This window comes from Lynx canadensis, chromosome B3 (assembly GCF_007474595.2).
Source record: "Lynx canadensis isolate LIC74 chromosome B3, mLynCan4.pri.v2, whole genome shotgun sequence".
NCBI classification, from domain to species: Eukaryota; Metazoa; Chordata; class Mammalia; order Carnivora; family Felidae; genus Lynx; species Lynx canadensis.
In genome coordinates this window covers 18,087,986-18,109,267 of record NC_044308.2, presented here as the reverse complement: position 1 = coordinate 18,109,267, position 21,282 = coordinate 18,087,986, and the positions used below count along the sequence as shown (strand labels likewise).

General features: G+C 44.2%; 1 protein-coding gene across 1 annotated transcript in view; it reads left to right on the top strand.

Annotated features, from left to right (window-relative positions):
* Positions 1-21,282, top strand: part of ADAMTS17 (ADAM metallopeptidase with thrombospondin type 1 motif 17) — a 345,685-nt gene that overhangs the window by 174,156 nt on the left and 150,247 nt on the right. Inside the window, exon 10 of the mRNA XM_032593574.1 lies at positions 2,116-2,266. Within this exon, the coding sequence (XP_032449465.1) occupies positions 2,116-2,266 (151 nt within the window). The remainder of the gene's footprint in view (positions 1-2,115; positions 2,267-21,282) is intronic.

Here is a 21,282-nt window from a genome sequence, read left to right as displayed (position 1 = left end):
CTTGATTTCACGGTTGTGAAAATGGTCTCACAGTTGAGAGCCCCGCATCAGGCTCCACCCCCACTCTCAAAAAAAATAATAATAATAAAAAATATAAAAAAAATGTTTCTAAACAAGTGCTTCCAGAAGACATAATAATAATTGAGGTCTTAGCAAGTGTGGGAAAGAGAAATGAATCGCTTAGAACTCTGATCTGGCCTAAAGAGGTGGTCAGTGCAGAGTCTCCTATATCTAGCCAAAACTTCCTCCCACGTGTGCATCTGCTAGGATGCTGGGCACCCAGCTGCTACTCGTAAATGCATTATTGATTGACAGAATATCAGCACAGTGACCAGGACTTGAAAAGAACCCCATTTCGTTTCTCTGCAGTACTTTGACTCTGAGTGGACACCACCATAGCAGTGTCCTTGGCTGCTACAGAAAAAGTCACTTCCTTAATGCTCAGCCTGCTTCCCTTGATAGGGGGCACACTTGCTGGGGAGCGGGGCTTGCTCACCTCCCCCCTCACATATAAGGATGGGCTGTGTTTATCTCGCTGCCACCTTCTTTCCAGAATATATCTGCATCATTCCACTTGCAGATTGCTACAGAAGAGCTGGCCGTCTGATTTCAGACCTTCGTCAAACAAAGTCTTTGCTCAGGTACCATAAGGATCCCTTAGTGTCAAGACCTCAGGGATAAACTTACAGATTGACGGGTAGACCCCGATCACTTCCGTACTTAGTTGTATTCATCCGTCCACCACATGGAGATGGAAGGAACTGAGTCTTACCTGCATATGGAGCTTTGCGGTTCAGTAACATACCCCCGTGAATTCGGGATGCAGAAGCCGGGCATCACTCTGCCTTCTGTCCCTATCCTGGGTCTTCTTTCATGATATTTCCTGTGGGTGGAAAAATTATGTGCTACACAAGGCTTAAAAACGGATTCATTAGTTTTAATAGCGTCTATTTCTTCCTGAGTACTTGTTATCACAGAATCTCCATGAAATGTTGTTGTAAGCCTCTTGACATTGTTTCATTTTCCCCAGAAGGGTCAGTGAAACAAGGCAGGATATTTTCATTTGCTCATATACACATTGCTGGTCCCACCGCCTTTCTTAAAGTGTTGTGTGTGTCTGAGCCCGGGGGAGGTGGCCAGCGTCGGCCTGTGTATACTTGCGTGCAACTCTCTTCTTCAAGAATCTTGGGGTGAGGCTGGGTTTCCTTTCTACTACCATCTGCCTTGCTTTTGGGAATTGAAGAACAAAAGCATTCAAATATTTAACCTCCTAAGGGAGCCACAGGCTCTTAGCCCCCAATTCAGTTTTTCAGAGTTGTTCTCAACATCTGTGAATGTTTCCATCGTGATGGAAATCCTGACCTCCTTTGCAGATCGTGCCTCCAGCCAGTTTTTACTGAGGGCAGAATGTGTGCTCAGGTAGCACACCTAGACCAGTCAGCTGCCATGGCCTGACACAGGCTCTCCAAGAGAGTCCGCAGAGTTGGAAATAAGCACTTTGTTTTTTATTCAAAATAAAGGAAAAATGACCCTAGCTTCTATTTTTTTCTTTATTCATGATAATTTTGCTCAAAAATGTATTCTTTTGTTTTAATGTTTATTTATTTAATGGAAAGATAGGAAGCAGGAGAGGGGTAGAGAGAGAGGGGAAGAGAGAGAGCCCCAAGCAGACACCACAGCTGTCATCACAGAGCCGTACACGGAGCTCAAACCCACGAACTGTGAGATCATGACCTGAGCCAAAACCAAGAGGCCAAAACTATGAGTCGGATACTTAACCAACTGAGCCACCCAGGCACCCCTCAAAGATATATTCAAAGAAAATACTGTGGGAATCGATTTCAGAAATAGATTTTCACCCAAGAAAGCTCAAACTTGAGAAAAGTACGTTAGCCTCACGGGGTGTTATTCCCAGGCCCTTTCCTATTTGCTAAGCCCTCATTGTCTTCTTAGTAAAGATCTGCATTTGGCCAGGTAGAAAAAGAGTCCAGTGCCTGGGTCATCTTCCCATACATAATTCGGAGATGCGTCCTTCTCCCCTTCTCTTGAGTGACAAATCAAAACAAAAACCTGGGAAGTAGCCTTATAAGTCAACTTGCCCCTTGGCTCTTTCAGGTCAAAAGTCAGCACCTGTTTGCTGGTCACAGACCCCAGGAGCCAGCATGCGGTGCGTCTCCCTCACAAGCTGCCAGGCATGCACTACAGTGCCAACGAGCAATGCCAGATCCTGTTTGGCACCAATGCCACCTTCTGCAGAAACATGGAGGTAAGCAGCCGCGGGAGGACCGGCTTGGGATGGAGCGTCTGGCTTCTGTTGGAGGACACAGGTATCCATACTCCACACACACACGTGCACACGTATATGCACGCACCCGTTTGCTTACCCTGACGTGCATTTACGTACGCCCTCGCGGGCATTTGCATACGTGCACCTGTAGAGAGCCACACGTGTGCACATGCACACATGCAGTTACATGCGTGCATAGACACACTTCCACACACAGGAAGCTTTTTTTTTTAATTTTTTTTAAGTTGATTGATTCTGAGAGAGGGAAAGAGCGAGCAGGGGAGTGGCAGAGAGGGAAAGAGAGAATCCCAAGCGGGCTCCGCATTGTCAGTGCAGAGCTCACACAGGGCTCGAACTCACAAACCGTGAGATCATGACCTGCATATGGAGCTTTGCGGAAGTCAGAAGCTCGACCGACAGAGCCACCCAGGCGCCCCTGTCCTAAGGCTTCTAAACGTGTGTGAGCCCGATGAGCCGTCACCACAGGTTCCCTGGGTTGCTGTCCTCAGTGTACAGATGGTAACGCCAAGCCTCAGAGATTCAGCGGTCATTCGAAATGGCTTGGTTAGCAGGTAGTAGAGCAGGGATTTGACTCGGGTCTGTTCACCCCCAGAGCACACACTTTCCCCACCATGCTGTTGACAGCAGGCCGTGGCTTGGCCACTTTTGTGGGTGCGGGTGCTGGGGTAGAGGCGCCAGGACCTGGGGCAGCACAGTCTCCATGCCGTGGACCAGGTGGAGGCCACAGCAACCTGCGTTGGCAGTTGGCTCAGGTCGAGGAGCAGAGCCTGTGCCATTCTGGAGCAGAAGGACAGAAGCAGAACTAGCTGGGGATATGTGGGACTCAGGAGCCACCCAGTGGCAGTTGGCCTGAGGGAGGGCTCTCCAAGTGCTGGAGCTCAAGATGGCATCTGGTCCCAGGGAGGGAGGCTGGAGGGCTGGCCATGTTCCCCGAGCGAGACCCCAGCCCAGGGCAAGACCATCTCCAAGATAGACACACCAGGGACTGTGCCTCTAGAATGTGACCCTGGGGACGCAGCCAGCAGAACGAGTCAGCCTGGACCGCGGGAGGCAGGAGGCGGCCTCTTGAGAGCTTCCTGGCTATGTGGGAGTTGGTCTGGGAAATCAGGGTGGAGTCCCCAGTCCATCGTTTGGGGTGCAGAAACCCCCAAACCAGGCTAGCACCTCCTGCTAGCTGTTTCCCCAAAGGGCATTTGTGCCCAGCGTTGTCCTCCCCCATTGCCCTGCGGAGGTGCCAGCAAGGGTCCCGTCCAGGCTGAGTAATGGAGAGCTGAGTCCCACTTTACACCCCTGTGCCTTGTATCTTCTGCCCAGCAGCAGCAGGGTTGAAGGACGCCTCTCTGAGGAGATGCAGTGGGCCCCAGGACTCGATCATCCCCGGCTGTCTGCCCCTGGTGCCTGATGTGCTCACCATCAGCCTCGGCCATTAAGACTCTCCTTCACATACCATATGCCAGCCAGGAGGCACCCTGTTTACCCTTCCCAGCCTTCAGTCCTTTAAAGTACCTGCTGATGCAGAACCATCAGAAAGGGCGGTTTCAAAGGGTCCTCGGATGGTGTGGTGACAGCACGAAATCCATGTGATTAAAACCCCAGGGGAGGACCCTAAGCATTCAGGAAGAGTAGAAACGTCCTGGGCTCCTGGGGTAGAGAAGAGGGAAGTGCCCAGCTGAGTCATGGGACACAGAGCAGCCACTCTGCCCACCATGGAGTCTTCTCGGGGCTGGTGGGTTGTTGCGGGCCAGGCTGTACTGGCCCTACCAGGGGCAGGATGGATGGGGAGTTACGGAGAGTGGGGCAGAGACTGCCTCCTCCCTGAGAGCTGCAGCCACGTTTGCCTTTTAGGAGCCAATTGCACACCAATTGAGCCAGGAGGGACAGGAGGGGGGAGGTGCCTATGCTAGGGGCTCATGATTTCCCAGGCAGAGAGAGTACATGGAGAGTGAATAGGAAGGGTCAGCTTCCCATGCACTGTCACATGAAACCCTGACTGCAACCCTTGAGGCAGAGGCTTTGAACCCCATTTAACAGATGAGAAGACAGAGGCTAGGAGAGGTTAGGCAGTGGGCTGAGATCACCCAGCCAGGAAGGAATGGGCCGCAGAGTGAGCCCAGGTGTGTCTATTACTGAAGGAGAAAAGGAAAGCTACATATAGTCATTCAAACACAGACCCCGAAGGGGAGGAAGGTGACCTGGTATTTTATTTTCCTCTGCTAGCATCATTTTGCTAGAAGACAGTGAAAATGTCAACAAGTAATGATCAGCTCAGCTGTGTCACTTTTTATTCTCCCTAGAAGCTCAAGATACAATTACATAAAGTGAAATCTTCTTATTTTGTAAGTTACAGGGAAGCTGAACATTTTATTCCTACGCCTCACCAGGAACCACAAAATATGTTCTCGTCCTTGCCTTTTCCTGAGAGTGTCACCAGTACTAAAAAATAAAATGGGCATTTTCCTCCCCCTGGTACCTAGCAGGAGCAATTCTTTAGGGGAGTGAAAGAGCACCTGTTAGCACAGCTGACTTAGATGGCCAGTAGCCTCAGGGAAGCTGGCAGAAATTGTCCTGCTTGCGAGGCTAGGGTGCTGCCTTCATTGTGAATCTCACAGATGGCGGTAACTTCATACAAATGCACAGGAGGCAGTGTCGGAGAACAGAGAGACAGAAGGCCAGCTGGGAACCAAGAACTTTGGAAGTGCTGGCCCTAGGCCTGGGACACACCATATGACTCAAAGCCAAACCAAGACAGCACCCCGCTGTGGGATTCTAAGGCTTGTCTTATCATCAATTTCCTCGTGTTGTACCTTTACAGGTCCATGTTTCAGTTGGTGTTCAGTCTAACAGGAGAGCGTATATACGTCGTATTATTCCTTTCTTGTTCCCGTGTAACACTGACTCTTTGATGCTGGCATGAGTCCTTCTTCTTCCTGGTCCTCATTTCCTTCTGCACTCCCCTTCCCCTACTCTGTTCCAGTTGAATTGCCTTTCCACTCTTTCTTGAACCTGGAAGGCATGCTCCTAGCATGGCCACTTTGCTTCATGCCGGCTGTTTCCTCTGCCTGGACGCTCTTCTCCCACTTGTCCCCGTGACTAAGTCCCTCATCTTTTTCTTTTTTTTTTTTTTTTTTTTTTTGATTTTGTTTTTTTCCAAGGTAACCTTCTCAAGGAGGCCTGCCCTGACCTGCTATTTAAAATTTCAACTGGGTAACCCTCCCCCATCCACTCTTAGAGCACCCAGGACTCCTGATTCCCTAAGGGAAAGCCCTGTATTCATAAACTTAACCCTTTTTGGATTTATTTATTTTTGAGAGAGAGAGAGAAATCAGGGGACATGCAGAGAGCGGGGTGGGGGGGACAGAGGAAAAGAAGCAGGCTCTGTGCTGACAGCAGAGAGTCCCATATGAGGCTTGAACTCACCAACTGCAAGATCATGACCTGAGCCGAAGTCGGGCACTTAACTGACTGAACCACCCAGGCACCCCCGTAAACGTAGCATTTTTCAATATGCTGTATAATTCATTTGTTTGTCATGACTACTGATAATCTCCCTCTTCTGGATTATAAACCTTTCAAGGGCAGGAATTTTACTTTTGCTCCCCAGTGTTTTCCACCTACCTTGGTCAGTGCCTGGCACATAGTAGGTACTCAGTAACTATGTTTTGATCTGGGATCCATACATAACCCTAAACAGAAAATTTAAGTTCTTATGTGACTTTATCCAACCACTGATGACCCTGTGGGCAAGCTGAGTTGAGGAAAAACTGTTAGAGACCTCCCTGTATAATTATATCGATTCTCTAAGCCTCAGTTCACCATCTGGTTCACCGGCGTATATGTAAGATTCTGTCAAATATCTTGCAGGGGTCAATACAGATCTGTCCTGTGGCTTCCTCCCAGGGCAAGAAACTGTCCAAAGCAGCACAGCAGATCTGATAGTGACTGACTACAGGCTGGTTCCTAGTGACCACCTCTGTGTGTCTTTCTTTGTGTACTAGTGCCCTCATTGGTAAAAATCCAAGGCTCCTGGTGAGTTAATTAATACACATAAGGCGCTAAGAACCGGGTCTGTCACAATGCCAGCACCCAAAGTTTTGAGCTGATATGTACGTTATTATTACCTTTCTGGATAACACTGATTCCCATCTGTTGGAGCACAGAACTAATCTGTCTGTGTACATCTCTTAGATCAGCATTTCTCTGTATTGAACTTCTGAGGGCCATGGAAAATTAAGCATTATGTAAAAACTGTACTCCTTTGGTAGCCAGAGACATCCAGAACCAATCAGAAAGGTCTTTTAATCCAGTGCCACACAGGTCTTTATAACCATTATTATTCTTTAATGCCCTTGAGGATTAAAGTGGATCTCACATTATAAAATGATCATGGCTGCAATGTTGCCTTTAAATTTCTTATCTTGACTTCTGCCTTTGGCCAAGACAAAGTAAAAGGGGCCAGATTTACCCTCCCACCTGAAGCAACTGAGAAATCAAATGAACTGTATGTAACAGTGATTTTTCATGACATTGCACATCAAGCAAGGAAGAATTATGATCCTTGAGAGATGTGAAGCACATAGGCTGAGCCCCCTAGTTGTCCTGGCTTACTGCCTGGATGGTCTCCAGGCTATGACACAGGGAGGGAGAACTGAGAAGAAGCAAGTCTTCTTGAGTTGAAGAAACAGAGCTGGGAGTACAAGTTGTTCACAGAGCAGAGTACCATAGAAGAGAGAGTTTTATAAAAAGAGAACCTCAGAAATCTGCACAAGACCTCTATCAATCTTCAGCTTAGTACTCAGCAAATACATTTATGAGAAAACTACCCAAGGCCAGGAAAAGAACCATCTGAAAATGTTAGAGGTACAACCTCTGGAGCTCACTTAAATGCGCATAAGGGTGTTGCATCAGTAGCGTGGCAAAATTAGCCCTATACTGAATGCTGATCAGTGCCACCTACGTAAGTTTATAAGCAAAATCTGAAAAAATTAAATGGTTTCCAGGTGACGTAACCAAGTCCTAGAACAAAGCTCAAAAATATTTGTAGAAATACAAAACCATCCAGCACTCAATAAAATAAAATTCACAATGTCTAGCATCAAATAAAAAATTAGGCCTTCAAAGGAGCAAAAAAATATATCCATAATGAGGAGAAAAATAAATCAGAACTGACCAAGAAAGACACAGATGATAGCATTAACAGACCACAGGGCATTAAAATAGTAATTATCATCAGGTCCCAGGTTCAAGAAGGTAGCAGAAAGATTTAACACATTAAGTAGAGATATGGAAGATATAAAACAGATCCCAAGGAAACTTCTAGAAATGAAAACTACACTGTTGGAGATGAAAGAGATTCTGCATGAGGTTGCTGGGAAATGAGAGATTGTAGAAGAAATGATTGGTGAACTTGACAAGGTGATTGAAACTATCCAAAGTGAAACACAAGGAGAAAAAAATATGGACAAGAAAAAGAAGATGGCATCCGTGATCTGTGGGTCTTTAAGTGGCCTAATACATATGCAGTTGACACCCCAAAAGGAGATGAGAGAGAATAAGGACAAAAATAATGTTTGAAGAAACAATGCTAAAAAAAATTCCAAACTTGATGAAAATGATAATCCCACATATCCAAGAAGCTCAGTGAACCCCAAGCACAAGAAACACAAAGAAATCCAGACCAGCACTTATCATAATCCAACTGCTTAAAAGTAATGATAAAGAGAACGTCTTAAAAGTGCCAGAGGAAAAAACGTTATGAACACATAAACAGAGGTAAAGAAGATAGTGTATTTCTCATTCAAAACAATGTAAGCAGAAAAGACGTGGAGCCGCATCTTTAAAGTGCTGAGAGAAGGGACACCTTGGTGGCTCTGTCGGTTAAGCAACCAACTCTTGGTTTTGGCCCAGGTCGTGATCTCACTGTTTCATGGGTTCAAGCCTCATATCGGGCTCTGTGCTGGCAGTGTGGAGACTGCTGGGGATTCTCTCCCTCTCCCTCTCTGCCCCTCCCCCACTCAAGCTCTCTCTGCCTCAAAATAAATAAACTTAAAAAAATAAAATAATAAATAAAGTACTGAGGGGAAAGAAAAACCTGTCACATTAGAAGTTTACACCCAGCAAAAATCTCTTTCAGAAATTAAGGTGAAATGGAGTCTTTTTATGATGCAAAAGCGGAAAAGCTGAAATGTCGCTGGCCAACCCATGTTAGAAGAAATGTTAAAGGAGGGACAGCTGAGTGGCTCAGTCAGTTAAGCCTCCAACTTTGGCTCAGGTCATGACCTCCCAGTTTGTGGGTTTGAACCCTGCATCGGGCTCTGTGCTGACAGCTCAGAGCCTGGAGCCTGCTTCAGATTCTGTGTCTCCCTCCCTCTCTCTCTACCTCTCCCCTGCTTGTGCTCTGTGTCTGTCTCTCTCAAAAATAAATGTAAAGAAAGAAATTTAAAAAAAAAAATAAAGGAAGTCTTTCAGGCAGAACAAAGGAATGAAGAACCCTGGAAGTAGTGACTGTATGGGTGAATATATGATATATTTAAATATGTTCAAATGTCTTTAAAAAGGATCACTGATCATTTAAACAACTGTCTTACAAAAAAAAAATAATAAGAATATAGTCATGGTACATATCCAGCGTCCTAATCCCCAGAACCTGTGAGCTTTATCGTATATGACAAAAAGGTTAAAGATCTTGAGATGGGGACATTTCCTGGATTATCTGGGTGACCTGATGTAATGAGAAGGGTCCTTACTAAGGCGGAAGCAGGAATCAGAATAGGTAGGAGGAGACATGATAGCCAAAATGAGAGGTGGGGGTCATGCAAGGAGAGGCCATAAACTAAGGAGAGCAAGGGAGTCTCTAGAAGCTGGAAGTTCAGAGAAACAAATTCTCCCCTTGGAGCCTCCAGACGGAACCAGCCCTGTTAAAACCTTTACTTAAGCCCAGTGAGACTGATTTTGGACTTCCAACCTCTAGAACCGTACAATGAGACATTGGTGTTATTTTAAGCCACTGTGTTTATGGCAATGTTTTTTAGAGAAGAAGTTGGAAACACTAATAGCTTTGCCATAGGAAACCAATACAGTAATTCAGAGTTTATAACATATGTAAATGTAAAATGTGTGACATACACACAAAAGACCAGAATGGGAGAAAATGGTCATATACTATTGTAAGGTCTTTATGCTATGTATGAGGTGGAATAATTGCACATAAAGACAGACTGTGATAAGTTAAAGATATATAATACCAACTGTAAATCAACCAATAAATAACACAGCAAAAGTATAGCTAATAAGCCAACAAAGAAAAACAAAATGTGAGCATATATCACTTATCCCTGTGACCCCTTAAGTATATTAGAACTGATTATGTAAAGGTGAATTATAAGTCCATAGACATTTATATTCCATTATGCTAAGAAGCTGTTGCAATTTACATTAGGGCCCATGACCTGTTCTATTTAGTTGTGGGTCTCCTCGTAGCCCCGTGCTCATCCCATGTCTCCAGCTGTCGACTTCTTCACAATAATCACACCCATGACGTCATGACACGTCAAGGTATCTCTGGTTATTTCAGAGGCAATTCTCAACAAAATTCTGTGTATCACAAGGCCCCCTTTAATAGGAAAAAAAAAAAGTTACTACTTACTAGATACCATGAAAAAGAAAGAAAAACACTCCAAGCCAGGAAGTTTAGAAGAATGAATATCATAAAGCCATTAAAACTCCAGAACTCTGGGGGTGCCTGACTGGCTCAGTCGGTTAAGCATCTGACTTTAGCTCAGGTCATGATCTCACGGTTTGTGAGTACAAGCCACACGTCGGGCTCTGTGCTGATAGCTAGAGCCTGGAACCTACTTCGGATTCTGTGTCTCCCTCTCTCTGCTGCTCCCCCGCTCATACTCTGTCTCTCAAAAATAAATAAACATTCAAAAAAACAAAAAACCCTCCAGAAATCTAAAGGAATCTCTCCCTTTACAAACTGCATTCATGCATGGCAGTGGGAACATTGTCCATGTTCTCAGGTCCTGGCTCCCTCAAAGACTTTAGATGGCGAGAAGTTCATTGGCAAGCCCCCCAGCTGGCATTCCTGTGCAGAGCAGTAGGGGGTTAGGTTGGAAAAAGACCTACACATCAATGAGACAAATAGGGTGTGTGTATCTTTTATCTTAGAAATTCCTAGAACTTTAAGCCTATCACACAAAAGAAAATAATAATGAAATGTAACAGAGGTTGGAAACTGCCAAGGGAATGAAACCATGAAACACATCAGTGCCGAGGAGTTGAACATTTTCTTTTTTGCTTTCTGGAATATGGACCCATAAAAATAAGAAGAGAAGGTACTGGAGAGATTATATTTTGAGGAAAATACTAACCCATGACTCCTGGTGGGAAGAGTTTTCATTTTGCTTCTGCCTTTTATGAGGAACAAAAGCTTATCCCTGGCAGAAGGTAGAGGCCTGTCGTCCCAAGAGGACTGTGTTTCTCATGAACACATCTTTATTATTGTGTGGAAGCAGGGGTTCTGAACCAGGGTCTGCGGATAGATTTCAGAGGGTTTGTGAACAAGGATCATGAAACTTTACATATTTTGTTATCTTCAATCTGTAACTGAAATGACTACGGTTAAACCATGAACAACACAGATGTGAACTCTGTGAATCTACTTATGTATGGATTTTTTTTTTATAAATCCAGTACAGCACTACGAATGTACTTTCTCCTACGATTCTCTTAACGTGTTCTTTTACTTCCAGTAAATTTCCTGTAAGACTACAGTATGTAATACATGTAACATACAAAATATGTGGTAATCAACTATTTGTGTGATTGGTAAGGACTCCAACAGTAAGCTGTTAGTAGTTCAAAAGTTACATGTGGATTTTTGTTGGTGTTGAGATTGGCATCCTTATGCCTGTGCTGTTCAGTGATCGGCTGTATTTCCTTCAACCGTAGATGTTGGCAGGAAGCCACAGCAGGGTTAGCAGTACCCGTGACTGTCTTGTGATTAGGACTCACAGATCTTTTCATATTGTGTGACAGTTGTAGCTGCTATCTCAAATTATCATTTACACTCACCACTACTTTATTTTTTATTACACCAATTTATTTCTTTATTAATTTATTTTTTAAATTTAAATCCAAGTTAGTTAACATACTGTGTAATAATGATTTCGGGAATAGGATTCAGTGATTCATCAGTTACACATAACACCCAGTGCTCATCCCAACAAGTGCCCTCCTTAATGCCAGTCAGCCATTTAGCCCATCCCCCCCCAAACACCCCACCAGCAACCCTCAGTTTGTTCTCTGTTATTTAAGAGTCTCTCGTGGTTTGTCTCCCTGTCTGTTTTTATCTTATTGTTGCTTCCCTTCCCCTATGTTCATCAGTTTTGTTTCTTAAATTCTACATATGAGTGAAATCATGTATTTGTCTTTCTCTGATGGACTTAATTCGCTTAGCATAATACCCTCTAGTTCCATCCACGTTGTTGCAAATGGTAAGATTTCATTCCATTCCATGGAAGTAATATTCCATTGTATATATACACCACATCTTCTTTATCCATTCATTAGTCAATGGACATTGGGCTCTTTCCATACTTTGGCTATTGTTGATTGTGTGGCTATAAACATTGGGGTGCATGTGCCTCTCTGAATCAGCATTTTTGTATCCTTGACCTACTAGTGCAATTGCTGGGTCATAGGGTAGTTCTATTTTTAACTTCCTGAGGAACTGTTTTCCAGAGCAGCTGCACTAGTTTGCGTTCCCACCAGAAGTGCAAAAGTGTTCCCCTTTCTCCACATCCTTGCCAACATCTGTTGTTTCCTGAGTTGTCAATGTTAGCCATTCTGACAGGTGTGAGGTGGTATCTCATTGTGGTTTTGTCCCCTCTACTTTAAAATTACAGGGACGCCTGGGTGGCTCACTCGGGTAAGCATCCAACTTCAGCTCAGGTCATGAATCCACAGTTCATGGGTTCGAGCCCCATGTCAGACTCTGTGCTGCCAGCTCAGATCCTGGAGCCTGCTTCGGATTCTGTGTCTCCCTCTCTCTCTGCCACTCCCCCACTCACGCTCTGTCCTCTCTCTCTCTCTCTCTCTCTCTCAAAAGTAAATACTAAAAAAATTAAAATTACAGGGGCACTAGGTGGCTCAGTCGGTTGAGTGTCCAATTCTTGATTTTGATTTTGGCTCGGGTCTTGATCCCAGGGTTGTGAGATAGAGCCCCATGTTGTGCTATACGCTGAGCATGGAGCCTGTTTAAAATTCTCTCTCTCTCTCTCTCTCTCTCCCTCCCTCCCTCCCTCCCTCCCTCTCCCCTCCCCCTCCCTCTGCCCCTCTCCCCTGCTCGCTTGTGTCCTTTCTCTCCCCTCTCCCTACTCCCTCTCAAATGAAAAAAAAAGGAAGAAAAATATTTGAAATTATGGTGGTTATTAGACCCATGGGCTAGATCTTCTTAGGTAACGTGCTGACAAAGAAATACATACATGTTACAATATTACGAACTGGTATTTATTCTTGTATTTTGAATTATAGTTAAATTTGTTTCCTTGGCAATCTTGTGAATTTTATAATAATGCACTGACAAATATTGTTCTGAAAAGGTGTTTATAGGCTCCCCAGGTGCCTCGTAGCACAAGGCCAGGTGCCCAGCACTAGGCATGTCAGGCCCCCGTCTCTCCCCAACAGGAAATGCTAGCTTGCCCTGAGCTATTTTACTCTTTAGCTGGAATTTCAAATACACAACCTCCTGACTGGGTCTTTGTATATGTTCTTCAACACAATTCATGGCCATTTTAAGGTCAAACTTATAAGCCATTTCCTCTCTCAAGGGCATAGGGTAAATAACTTCATAAAAATGATTGCTTTGGGAACAGCCTCGCTTCAAATATTAACCAGGTTTCTTGCCTTCTTAAATATTTGCATACCAGAGAACCAAGAAAAATTAAAATATAGTCCATTTTCATGTCTAGGGCCCTGGAGATCCCCACACCATCACCATTACATCTGCAAAATGCTGGTATTGTAAGCCTCAAAGCTGTCTATGGAAATATGAACTACCAAAAAAAAAAAATTGGCATCAATAGCTGGCATTTGTTGCAGTAATTATTGGCAAATATAGCTGTCTCCTCTTTTAGCCAATGGTAATGTGATGTTTTTAATTCAATAAAGCATTTCAAGAAAGTCCAAACACAAAAGTTATAAACATTGGATGGTAAATATTTATGACAAAGGGGAAATGAACTTTATGCAATTAGCCCAATCCATCTTTTTTATGATTACAAGTTCCTCCTGTCTTGGTCAGGAAAGTCACTGGAAATCAAAGTCACTATGTAACAAGCCTTTAAAGCTGTTGAGTCTCAGATATCCTGGAAGGTGCAGCAGAGGGTAGGAAAGGCAAACGTAGGCATCACCAACTGAAAGAAAGACTATGACATTGCTCCCGGAGAAAGAGCAAGAAATAGGGAGCTCGGGCAACGTTCCGACAATGATCACAGCCTCATAAAGCCCTCACTTCTTTCCAGCATGAAAGATATTTGTCTATGCCCCCTCATCACCCCGGTTCCTGGAGATTCAGAGTTGAAAGATGCTATGTAATGACCACTCATCCCTTTACTGGACAAGCTTCTCGGCAGCACGTTCTGCCATCATTGCCCTGAAGCCCATGCCTGACTGCCCTACCTGGAAAGGAAGGTAGTTCTGGGAAATGATGAACACCAGCCTTATAACTGACTTGAGCAAAGGTGTGCCTACATGTCATGGCATTTGCACTGGCCTAAGATGTGCATGTCATGCTATTTTTTTAAGTATTGAGCACAGAAGCCATAGGGCCAATTGTTTCAGGAAGGCGAGAGTGTCTAGAATGGTGATAGACATTCGAGGGTATTGTGTGTTCTTTTCTACCTATTGTTTGCTCCTTCGTTCTTCCCATTTAGTTCTCTTGGCCTGTAAGTACAGGGTGGAGGTTCTGTTCATAACGCACAATGGTTCAGAAGGGAGCCTCCCAAGTCAGGCACCCAGGGTCATGTCTAGCCTCTGCCTCTTCAGCAAGTTACACAGTCTCTTCTGCCTCAGTTTTCTAGTCTGCAAAATGGGGAAAATAGCTCTGCTTAAACATCATAGGGTTATTACGAGGGCTAAGTAACAAATGAGTTAGAGTGCTTAGGACTTAGTATACACTCAGGAAAGGTTAGCTAGTACCATTTTTTCCATCCTGGAGCCAGTGGTAGTGGAGCAGATTATGTAGCTGGCAGTCTTGTTGGCCGGCTTTTCTTTTCTGCATCTTTCCTTGTGTTGTCCTTTCCGTTCCTCCTGCTACCCTGGAAGCCCCAGGAATTGCTCTCCAGCATCAGTATCTCTCTCTTGGCACACCCCCAGGCCCCAGAACGGAAGAGCTCTTTGCAGACTTTCCCAGATCCCATAGAGATTCTCACAGGCATCTTGATGGCTAGAGACCCCTGTGGGGTCCAGGAAGCTCAGGGTGTCACATTCCATCTGGAACTACAGTGCTCTTTTCTCTGATGTTGGTCACTTCTAATCCTGGCGGGTCATTAGAAGCGCCTCCCAAGAATGTCAGAAGTTGTAACGTCCGACTCCAGATCTTGGGCCTTTGAATCTCTGGAAGACTACTTCCCCGGTGGATCTCACACTCAGCTGGGCTTGGGAACTGCTGATTTAAATGAAACCTGCCCCTTTAATGCTGCATACCTGGCCGGAGTGGGCAGCTGGCCGGAACCAGAGCCTCGCCCTGCTGCTCTCAGACAGACAGAGCCGCGCGGTAGGACGTTGGGTTGGGTGCCAGGTTGAAAGCTGTCCTGCCTGCCTCAGTCTCAGCCTACTGCCCAGCATCTGCAGCCTCTCTCAAAACTGTTGGGCTTTGGCAGCAGATGGCCCCAATTTTCCAGAAGTGTTTGGAAGTTTACAGTAGACTGCCTCCTCAGAGAGCTCTCCAGACTTTGCAAGTTGTGTGTTATCTGCCATTTCTTGCCCACCCCCCCCCATCTACACCCCTTGCCAGGAGCGTGACCGGGTGCCCTGACCCTGCCTTCGCCCGGCAGCGTCCCCCCTCCCCACCCGCCCTACACACAAAGTGACCCCAGCCAGGTGACCATTTCTGCAGCCCACAGGACATGGAAGGAGTGACCAACCTCAGGACTCAGGGAGTCTTCCAGAAGTGGGGCTGGCATGCCAGCCTGGGGGAGGACTTCAAACTGCAGTAGTACTTGTGGAAAATTTGGATTTAGTAACTTTTTTTTCGTCCAGCTCTTATTGTATCTCCCTTTTGGCTTGTGTTATCAGCAACAAATTTCTGAGGCTTTTTACATAACCATTGCCTTCAGTATTGCTTTGAGACAGAGCTGTTCTCCAAACACTCAGTGGGTGCCCAGTGGAGGGAGAGGATCAAAACAGCCTTCCCAGCACTTAATACAGACCACCGCCAGTTGAAGAAAAATGGCAAAGCCTTGAGTGCAGGAGCAGTGCTGTCTTCCGAGGGACTCAGACCTTGCCTGTGTTTTCCTTCCAGGGGAAGGAAGCTGGGCATTGGCTCGTTTGTCCTGCAGACGCTTGAGTAATTCTGCTGCAAAATGTAGTTGATGCTTAAGTGTGGCCAGGGAGGTAACAGATGCTAGAACCAGACAGCTGTTTCATTTTCCTTGTTCTTTGCCCTGGACAGTGGCTTTCCACTGCTGTTTGATCTGCTTTGGTTTGGTTTTGAGGGTTTTTTTGTTCATTCTGTTTTGCTTTCCCATCTGACTTTATTTCCCTCTTTTTTTTTCCCCCTATAAAAATTTATTCTTTCCCAATTTACCAAAAAGTTTAAAATCCAGGACAGGATAAAATCCTGTGTATTACAAACGCAATTCTCCCTTATCCCTCTTATCCAGGAGTTGGTCTTGAGCAGAGTGTCCTGCTTTCGGGTGCAGGAGCAGGGAAAACCTGTGTGCCCCCGCCCCTGATGTGGCTTCAGTGGCTGTACGTTTCCTTTGAGCCAAGACTATGTTGCCTGGCAATGCTTGCAAATGCAACATTGTGGGCGGAGGTCCCAGAGCATTCCATTCTCCTGCAAACACAAGACGATGATGGGCATTCCTGCCTGGTTGGTACAGAGGATGCGAGGTTGCAGGGGGAGGAAGCAGAAGAGGAAATTGGGAGCCATCAAGAGACAGTATCATAACCAGTGAATAACGAGTATGTGTTGTAGGGCCAGGAGATGTCCCAGCTCTGCAGTCCCAGTCTGCAAAGTGTGACTTATGACAGTTTCTGTCTCTCAAGGTTGGTGTGAGTAGTAATGAAGTACTTAGCTTAATGCCTGATCTCTGTAAGTGCTTAGAATACGACAGCTCTTCCCTCACACTATCAAAGCTGTGCATTCCCTCACTAGTGAATGTATTTGTTCATTCATTCATTCATGCGTTCATTTGCTCATTCAGCAAAGCTTTTTTGGGGTATGTTCAATGTGCTTCCAGACATGTGCCAGCTAATGCAATGAGGAGGCACTAAAACACAGCTGGTGCCCCCCGGGAGATCATGATGGAGGGGAACTAAGTGGGTAGGAGGTGAGACACGTAGGGTGGTCACTCAGCAGTTGAGTGTGAAATGCGTATTGAACCCAGATGGGTGCTTGCTGGTCGGAATAGAGGAGAGGAGGGAAGACTTCACAAAGATGGGGCTCCTGGATTTGGCCTTGAAGAATACAAAGGATGATTTCATGGCTCTCTCTTATTTATTTCACTTCTGGTTCCTTCCCCGGACTGAGCTGTGTGAGGGCAGGCAGCAGGTGATGCTTACTGTTCACTTCTCCAGCGTGGCATGGTGCAGTCTGCAGGGAGGTGGGCCTGGACGAGGGGCCGGGAGGGCTCTCCCAGCAGAAGCAGCAGCCTGGGCAGGGGCACAGAGGAGCTGTGGGATGTGGGTAGTCAGGTGCAGTTAGCACAGGGGTGCGCAGACGCAGCAGGCAGAGGAGAGGGGCAGGAACGAAGTGAAGAGTGGGGCTATGTCGTACGGGTTTTCAGTGAGTCCCAAAGGGAGTGGTGGGATGGGTTCAGTTGAGATCTGTGTCTTCAAAAAGATTTTGCAGCCATATTGAGCCCGAGGAAGACTGCATTCACGAGACCTGCAGGAAATGACTGCATTTGTCCAGATGAGAGAGGACGAGGACTTGAATGAGGCAGTGGCATTGAAGATGAAAAGAAGGAATTCACTCTGGAAAAGCCACATTGCCAATCTTTGAATTTGTCTCATCAGTGCTTTGTAAATAGGCATGTGGGTACTAGATAATTATAGCAAAGACCATCTCTACCACAGATGCTTGGTTATCAGTGTGACTTGGGAATGAATTTGTTTTCTGAATAAGAAATCTATGCACAAGGTGTGAAATTCAAAATCTGTATGTTTGCATATTTGCTTTCCCCTTTTTCATACAAATATTAGCATCCTACCATACTGTTGCGTATCTTTTTTTCCTCTTAACTACGCTTTAGAGTTGTTCAGTACCAGTGTAAATAGAGTTGCCTCATCCTTCCCTCCCCCCCCACCTTTACTACAGATTGTGTTATTTTTTTAACTTTTTGTTGGGAGGTAGCTTTAGACTTAAGAAGAGTTACAAAACTAGTCCAGAAAGCATATGCCTTTCCCCCAGCTTCCTTCTGTGTCAGCATCTTACAGAATCATAGAATCATTATCAAAACCAGGTTGTTAATCCCAGTACAATGTTATTCACTAAAGTGCACGCAGATTTCACTGCTTTTCCCACCAATGTCCTTCTTTCTGTACCGGCATCCTGTTTTGCATTTAGTTGTCCTGTCTTTCGGTCTCCTCCGGTCTGTGGTAGTTCCTTGGTCTCTGTCTCTCATGACCTCATCACTTGAACAGTACTAGTCAATTACGTTTGCAATTTGGGTTTATCTGATGTTTCCTCATGATGATATTGAGGCGATGCATTATTGGGAAGGGGCCCACCATACATCTTATGGCAGTGGTGCCCCCTTATCTGCAGTTTTGCTTTCCATGGTTTCAGTTACCCACAGTCAACCGCGGTCTGAAGCGGATGACCCTTCTGACGTGTGGTCAGAAGGGCACCCGTAGCCTCTCATTATGTCACAATGCCCACATCATGAAGTGATGATGTTCCTTTATCTCATCACGTGGGCATTTTATCATCTCACATCCATCACATAAAGAAGAAGGATGAGTACAATAAGATATTTTGAGAGAGAGAGGCTACATTCACATAACTTTTATTACAGTATATTTTTATAATTGTTCTGTTTTGCTACTGTTCTCTCTCTCTTTGCCTAATTTATAAATTAAGCTTTGTCATAGGGATGTACATATGGGAAATAACAGTATATATAAGGGTCCATAGGGTTAGTATTGTCCATAGTTTCAGGCATCCACTGGGGGTCATGGAACACATCCCCTATGGGTAAAGAGGGACTGCCATACTGGTGATGTTAACCTTGGTCACCTGGCTAAGGTGTTTTGGAGGATTCTCCACTGTAACTTACTTTTTTTTTTTTTTTTTTGTCATTACCAGTGAGTTTATCTGTAGTTTCCTGACCTCAGCACTCTTGACATCTGGGCCAGACCATTCTTTGCGGTGGGGCTTATGCACTATAGGATATTTAGCAACGTCATTAGCCTCTTCCACTATAAGTCAGGGGCCTCCCCTAGTTGTGACAACCAAAAAATGTCTTCACACATTGTCAAATATCTTGCAGGGGGGCAAAATCACCCCTAATTGAGAACCATTAATCTACAATATAAATGCCTACAAGTGGATAAAAGGCTATTTTTGGATGTATGTAATTTTTGGAGTTTTATTCATCTATGTATAACACAACATGAAACACAGAAAAGTTCAAATCCTAAGTGTACAGTTACATTCTTTTGTGTGTGTGTGTGTGTGTGTGTGTGTGTGTGTGTGTGTGTGTTTAAACTGAACGCACCGGTATAACCTACACATCAAGAAATACAGCATTTCTGGGACAACTGGGTGACTCAGTTGGTTAAGCATCTGTTGATTTTGGCTCAGGTCATGATCTCATAGTTTGTGGGATTGAGCCCCCATTGGGCTCTGCACTGATGTTGCGGAGCCTGCTTGGGATTCTCTCTTTGCCTCTCTCTCTGCGCCTCCCTAACTCATGCTCACATATATGTTCTCTCTCTCTCAAAAGAAATAAACATTAAAAAAATAAATACAGCATTTCTTCAATTCCAGAAGCTTCCCTAAAGTTCCCTTCTACTCTGTAACCCTCAGCAGTAATCACTCTTTCCTTTTTTTTTTTAATTTTTTAATGTTTTTATTCATTTGTGAGAGACAGAGAGAGAGAGTGCTAGCAGGGGAGGGTCAGAGAGAGAGGGAGACACAGAATCTGAAGGAGACTCCAGGCTCTGAGCTGTCAACATAGAGCCGGATGCGGGGCTCAGACCCACACACTGTGAGATCATGACTTGGGCTGAAATCAGACACTTAACTGACTGAGCCACCCAGGTACCCTCACTGTTTTTCTTTGTGACCCCACAGATTAATTTTGCCTGTCTTTGAACTCTAGATGAAATTATGTACATGCCTCAGTCCTTGATAAATATTGTCAGATTGCTCTCCAAAGAGGCTTCTCTATTTACACTCTCATAAACAACATATGGAAGTGCCTGTTTTCCCATATCTGCTTAGCCTCTCAGGTCTTTGCCAATCTGAGCATTTAGGAAATGAGTCTTGAGGGTTAAATGACACTTTCTTTATTGATGCGTTTGAACATTTTTTTTTCATATATTAAAAAACCAGTTGGGTTGTCTTTTCTGTGGACTGTCTTTTTAAATCTTTTGGATTATTGATTTTTTTTAGTGATTTGTTGGAAATTTTATAGATTAAGGAAATTGGCCCTTTAGATGACATATGAGTTACAGATTTTTTTTGATGTTTGTTTTTTACTTTTTTAAAATCATTTTATGTCAAGCAGAAGTATATGTGTGTGTGTGTGCTGTGTGTGTGTGTGTGTGTGTGTGTGTGTGTGTATAAAGTCAAATATATCAATATCTTTAGTCTTCTGGCTTTTATGTCATGGTTTGAAAGGTCTTTCCCATTCCTAAATTGTAAATAAACTTAATTTGTATTGTATCTTCTAGTACTTTTATGATTTCATTTTTATGTTTAAATCCTTAATACAGCAATCATTTATTTTAGTGTAAGGTGTGAGGTAGGGATCCAACCTCAGTTGATTTCCAGATGGCCCCTCAGGTGGCTCCATACCGTTTACTGATTAATTCATATCTCCCCATAAATTCTAAATGCCATCTTTATAATACATTATACTTCTTTATTTCTCATTTAAAAAATATATTTCTGGATTTCCCAGCCTGTTCCACTGATATAATCATGTACCTCTTAATATTTACATGGCCATTATTTTATATTTTAATGCACTAACCATATGCTTTTTCACAGTTTTCCAGGCTATTATTTGTTTGTTTCTTCATATGGTCTTTAGAATCTGCTTGTTTAGTTCCAAATTATGTTGGTATTTTAAATTCCATTATATTACTTTAGAGACTAACTCAGGGAAAAATAATACCTTTATACTTTTGAGTTTTCCTACATAGTATTTCTTTACATCCATTCAAGACATCCTCCCTCCCTCAAGGAAATTAAAAATTTTTCTTTATGTATATTTTATAAGTTTCTTAATATATTTATTTCTATAGTATATTTTTTCTATTTTAATGGTGTCTTTTATTCCATTATATCTTTTATTTTGTTTTTTATTTTTTTAAATTTACATCCAAATTAGTTATCATATAGCGCAACAATGATTTCAGGAGTAGATTCCTTAGTGCCCCTTACCCATTTAGCCCATCCCCCCTCCCACAACCCCTCCTGTAACCCTCAGTTTGTTCTCCATATTTATGAGCCTCTTCTGTTTTGTCCCCTTCCCTGTTTTTATATTATTTTTGTTTCCCTTCCCTTAGGTTCATCT